Raw genomic sequence first — 6,272 nt, forward strand, 5'->3', positions numbered from 1 at the left:
AATAAATCCCATAACATTGTAAAATTTATATAATGGTACAAAAAACAACAGTATTGATTTATTATGTACAATTTGCACTATGTTAGTTTAGTCCCAGAGGTTTTTTAGTATGTATTTCTCTCTTTTTGGTAATGTGGTATATCTAATAATAGAGATTCTACAGTACTTATTACATTTGTACTATTTAGCGATTTAAGCCCACCTCCCTTCTACACAAGATTGAGCTCATTTTTTTGGGGGGGGGGGAGAAGGAGCTTATTCTGTAGCTAGGGAATTCCCCTTTCAATCTAAAGGCAATTCTTCATCATTGCATACCTAATTCAAGTGAATATTTGATTTTTTTTTTAGAGTATCAGCCCCAATAAAATTTTAATTAGCTTATCTACGGTAGGCTGGAAAAGTGATTAGGGAAAGAGGGAGGCTTTTTATTTCTTTTTTTTTTTTTTGATATTAAAGCCAAATATTAACCTTGGGTTGTTTGCTGGTGTATTGATATTCAAAGTAAAATACATGATTTTGATATAATACAAACAATCTAAAAATTTACAAAAAAAATTTAAAAACAAATGAATTTTTCTTTTTCCAAAATGTTTTTTTATACGCATAGTAGGGGCTAATACATGAGGTGTGAGCTGGTAAAACCTGAGGAACTAGTAAATTGCAATTCACAACCCCGCACTACAGTACTTGAAAGCCATTATTATGTGTCCTTCCTATTATCTTTTATTAAATTCTGTACAACAAAGTATTTATTGATTACGGTTTAACTGAATTGGATTTCAGCATTTAACATTCCAAGATTAATTAAACTTCAAATGAAGAAAAAGAAATTTGTGTACCACAAACAGCTTCATTCAGCATGTCATTAAATACTGTACACAGAATTTATTGTTTTCCTTAACAAATTAACCAGAGAATCCATAATCTTTATGCTTAGTATCGCCAACTATACACATAAGCTGGAATGTTAAAATACCAGACTGAACTTTAAAAACCAAAATCCCTCCTTACCCCACCCTTTTTTCATAATAACAATACATAGTACAGTAGTCCAGTTTGAAATTGAAGTAATTTTATGGCTATTTTGTAAGTATTTCTATCTTAGGTGTGTTTAGTAATCCTAACGTTTAATGCCTGTTTACGTATCTGTGTGAATTTGATGATAAATTTTAACCAAGGTTCTTCAATGGGTGATGAAGTGGAATAAACAAGATAGGCGTAAATAAAAAACAAATAACAGTTGCAATAAACAGAGGGGAGGAGTAAGAGCTAGTAAACATAGGCATTAAAATACATTGGAAAAAACCAGTGATAATAAATAAACAAATAACAAACAAAGTAATTTTATAGATTAAGCTTTCATCCTTAATCTGTCAGTTTAATGTACACAAACATTAACAATCATTTTTCAATAGAAATACTTTATAATCATATAAAGTGCATAAAAAACAATTAAGGTAATCTGAATTTTACTTTAGCTAAAAGAATATTTCTTTGTGCAGATTATTTAGGAGTATAATAAAAGACTTCCATTGTCCAAATGAGTTATGACTCACAACTATGGATATAAAATGAAAATAATCAGATGCAAATTACCAGATAAAACGTACATTACTCTAAAAATGAAACCAATTCTCAACAAATTCAAAAACATTATCCGTACTTTACAAATATAAAAAGCTTCAAACCAATTTTAAACCATAGCAAGTTTGAATTCACAATTTTTTTATGTAACCTATTAGCCTTTTGAAATTGCTGAAGATTTATGAGCATAAATTTAAGTCAGTGACAGAATAATCTGGTACGTAAATGTTCTGAAGACAGAATTATACAAATTTTGCCGGAAGGAATTGGGCTTTGGAATGTTGTCACACACTGGCTGGTAAAAATAAGGTATCCATTTATCATTTTTACTACATATATTTCATATTGGCTACAGTATTATCAAAGTGGAAACAGTGTTACACTGAGAGAAGTCACATGGGCAGAGTGTATGAAACAGAAACCGTCCTTGTATTCTAATTTATAAATAGTATGAATGTATGAAATATATGACTAAAATATTAATCTACTTAGGTATTGCAGTAATGTATGGTAGTGAGTAGTATTGGAATTTTTCTCACAAATCTAAAATCAGAATTACAGTAGTATACAGCATCTCTGTAGACTACATACTTAACTTTAGCAATTATTTTTTTATCCAAATTAATAATGTACCCAGAGGGTCAGCTTTGCAATCTGATTGGGACCTTAGGACATGTAAAACAAAAAATGTTCTCGTCCAGGTAATATTTTGAAAGAAGGAGAATGAGAGCACTTTTTTTTTTTACTCCGAGATGGCAAATTCAGGATCGTCGATGGGAAAGAGCTACTACTGTACTTCCTTACTTTTACCAAGTTGACACATTGAAAGCAAATAAAAGAAGCATTAGACATGATTCATACAATATGTATCCCAAACCACAAATGATCAAGAGAGGAATTTTTTTTTTTTTTTTTTTTTATAGAGTGCACTTGCGAACAGGGGCCACACCGGTTGCAAAAAACACACCCGATGGGCCAATCAATGGTTCGCTGCAACCGAAAGTTAAAAACTGAAAAGTTTATTTTGGAAAGCTTAGTTTTTTGCTTGTTTGGTTTTTTATTTATTTATTTATTTTTAATATATTTTAATTTTTATCAGAAATGTGAGGTTTGAGGTACTGTAAGTGTTTGTGCGCTCTGCACTTGAAATTCTGAATTGCCGCTATAGCAATATTCCCCACTACACTGTCTGGAAGAGAGTTCCAAACCGGGACTGAAGAATGGATGAACATTTCGTAAAATAAAGGAAATTTAAAAAATATTTTTAAAAAATTGGTAAGGCAGAGAAAATGGATGCGCGAGGGGATGAGAAACTAAGTAATTTTTTTATTTAGCCCTAATTTTTTATTTAGCCCTAATGTGACATAGCTTTTTCAAGCAAAAGTAGTATTATCAAAATGTTCTGTAGGGTCTAAACATTATACAGGATAGACTTTTACTGTGAATACATTGGCATTTGTAACTTGTTTTTGTAAAAGTGCTGAAATTAAATACAAAAGAACATGAAGTCAGCTGCAAGCAGACCTGACTTTACGAGTAATGGTCTACCTAAACACTCATCAAATAAGCCACCTTTCTCATGCCCTAATCAACTAACAAATCCACTTCCTTGAAATAATAAAAAAAAATAAGTTTTCTTTCCCAAGTGAGTGTTTATTTCCCTAGACCAACCTTTAAGACTCAAGTCAAGTATTTTGAAATGGACACCACACTTGCCTTGGGGCACATCTGAGCATTCCAAGCATTAAACATCCAAACTAATCATACTTTTTAGGCTAGAATTTGAACTATAATATTCACTAGTGACCCCAAGGGACTGCAGAATTAACAGTAGCATTTCTTCACCTGGTGGTGCAGCCAGAAGGTAGTTTCTATCTGTGTTCTCCAATCGGAATAAATTGTAATCTATCTGGGCGAACTGTGTGAACTCACATCAGGGAAGCGAAAGATGAGATGCAAAAGCAAAATTGATTTGGCAAGGGTTCATCTCTAGATTCTTCTAGCTGTGATTTCAGACATTGGTAACATATCTGATCCACTGATCTGACTGGTTACAAATAGACTCATACTATGAAAATCCATGTTAGAATTTAATGTACTAGAAAAGTACAGTAACAAATTATAGTGGTAAATTTATTAATACCGTATATACTTGCGTATAAGTCGAGGACTAAAATAATAATAACAATAAACTTGGAACTCGATCAATGACTTTCTTCGCCCCTAAGGGTCCCTTCGTGTCTGTGCTACCCAGTAACCCGGTACCAGCAACTCTCGTTGTCCACCACAGGGGCTGTCTGTTCTAGTACACAAGGGTATCCCCTGCTCATCTTGAAAGATGTACTGGGTTCAGTGCACACGAGCCATTGTATACACTGGGCCTACGGTTTATAGTCCTTATCCGAGAAGACTTGTTCTACCACCAGAACCATAGGCGAGCGCGTGCCGATCGAACCAGCGTCGATATTATGGCTATAGCTTGCGGCACCCCTGCTAACCGCTCAGCAATTCGACTTGCCTAAAGTAGCAATTTACAATAAAAAAATAGGGGGTCATCTTATATGTGCAACATACAAATTTTAGATTTCAAAAATCATTTTCGTCTTTTGTGCGGCTCGTCTGTAACATATGCATTTACTACTGCAATGAAGCTAACTACAAAGCTACTACAGTAGCATTTAAAATCTCATAAAATGGTATTACTTGGAAGAGAGCTCTAAATTTGGCTCTGTTTTTAGCCAGCTAGATGCAGTATCAGACCATAAAAAGCAGCAAAAATTATAAATTCCAACGGTGAAATGGGGGGGGGGGCAGTGCTTATACGTTCGACATACAAAATCATCCAAATCTCTTCTCAAACTCGGGGGTTGTCTTATACACAGGTTGCCTTATACGCGAGTATATACATGGTACTATATTAGCATCATATTATTGCTAAACACTATGAAACATATCTTTATAATAACTACTGTATTCTTTGCAAAAAGTCAAAAGTCTCATTTACGTTTTACTGTAGGTATTGCAATCCTCATTAGTGTTGCTCTAAATCAAAGGACGTATTGTGTAAGACATACTGCTTAATTTTGAGGCAATTATTGGGTTCAATGGAGCAAAACCATCACTTTCTGTTTGGTTTATTAGACACTTAAAGCAATTAATGACTTTTAACTGGCTTGGAGCTAGATTTTTAATAAGCTCTGGACTGTGCCTACTAATACACTACACATTAGGTAGAGCAGGGAGTTTTTATAGTGGGTAGAGCAACGTGACAGCAAATGTTTTGCTGTAGCTAGACTTCCTGTACATGTCTGATGTTCGTGGTAGGCTCCCAGATTTATTGGTCTCTAGCTACTGTAGTCAGAAGCTCTGGTTACTGGCGGATTCACTAGTCTGGAGTCAGGAGATCCGGTACTGGATACGTTGTTCTCAGGTCTAAAAGATCCGATACGCACGATAGCCCTATAGAACATGTTTGCTGAATTCTAATATTAAGATCGGCTTTACAGATCCAACACAGAAACCTTTGTAGCATTGTCAATAATGCTTATGACAATGTGTGCAGGTTTATTGGCATATTATAGCCTGTAAATTATGGTTACAACACCTTGGTGCAAGCATAGCAAAATCTGTGGATAACTGTGGTGCATGCCATCAGTATGCACTGATCGGTAGGCTACTGTAGGCCTGACCCTACCTGTAGGTTACGTACCAGATTACTACTACTGCTGTCGCTAGGGCAGAGCGCTACTAGCTACAGTACTACTAGACTAGCCTATATAAATAGTATAGTAAGCTATATAGGCCTGTCTACAGTACACCAGGGCAGAGGAGTACACTAAAATTACACATCTAATATTTTGAAAACACTCCACAACACTCCAATTCAATAATTTTATTGATCAAAACAAACAATATGTGCATATATTAAATATATAACGATTTATGTAAATACAGCATGTTTTGTTAGTAGTAAAAGAAGTAGTGGTAGGCCAAGTAGTAGGCCTATCTGATTTTTTTCCAACTTACCTAAACTCGAAAGAATCAGCAAAAGCAAGTCACAGGCGACAATGTTTTGAAACATTTTGTTTGGTGCAGTGTGGCAAGCCAGGCCTAAAGACTTAAAACATCCACAAGTTTTCCGTAGAATTCAATAAATCCTTGCTTACAAACACATGTTTGCTCCCAGAATCTGTAGTACAATTTCCAAATCTTGAGTAATAATATAGCCTAAGATAATAGCAACCTCAAGACCAAGCCAACTTTTGGACAACGAATACCTTGGACAACAACCCCAGCCTTCTCCGCACACTACTACAACCTTCTCGCTCCAATCTTGTTTTCAATGTAAACTTATACCAGCAGTGCACACACAGCACACTGAGTACAGAGAGCGAAGTTCGGTGTGTATACTTATTCGTCCGCCTTCACACAAAATAGTTCACATTTATAGATTACCGGTTCACAGCGGTTCAATGGCTAGTAAAACAAATGAATAAATAATTTAAAGAGCGAAATATCAAAATTTAAAAATTCTAAGCAATAAACTGTAATGAGGGAGTTTTTATATGTTTCATATTATTCCGCTGATAATTAGTCGGTTCTGCTCTGGCTCTACTACGGATATCAGTAACAATAACGAACCGCGGCCGTTTAGAGAGCAATGAATAAAACATTTCACGCCGTTAATA

General features: G+C 34.8%; 1 protein-coding gene across 1 annotated transcript in view; it reads right to left on the reverse strand.

Moving 5' to 3' along the window:
• LOC117113044 (transmembrane protein 132B-like) overlaps nt 1-5,954 on the reverse strand; it is a 45,777-nt gene extending 39,823 nt beyond the window's left edge. The window contains exon 1 of the mRNA XM_033256268.1: nt 5,611-5,954. Within this exon, the coding sequence (XP_033112159.1) occupies nt 5,611-5,665 (55 nt within the window). The 5' untranslated portion in view covers nt 5,666-5,954. The remainder of the gene's footprint in view (nt 1-5,610) is intronic.
• Nucleotides 5,955-6,272: the final 318 nt, after the last annotated feature.

The sequence above is a fragment of the Anneissia japonica genome, unplaced genomic scaffold (genome assembly GCF_011630105.1).
Source record: "Anneissia japonica isolate Jap-2015-1 unplaced genomic scaffold, ASM1163010v1 scaffold288039_len1115542_cov189, whole genome shotgun sequence".
NCBI lineage: Eukaryota > Metazoa > Echinodermata > Crinoidea > Comatulida > Comatulidae > Anneissia > Anneissia japonica.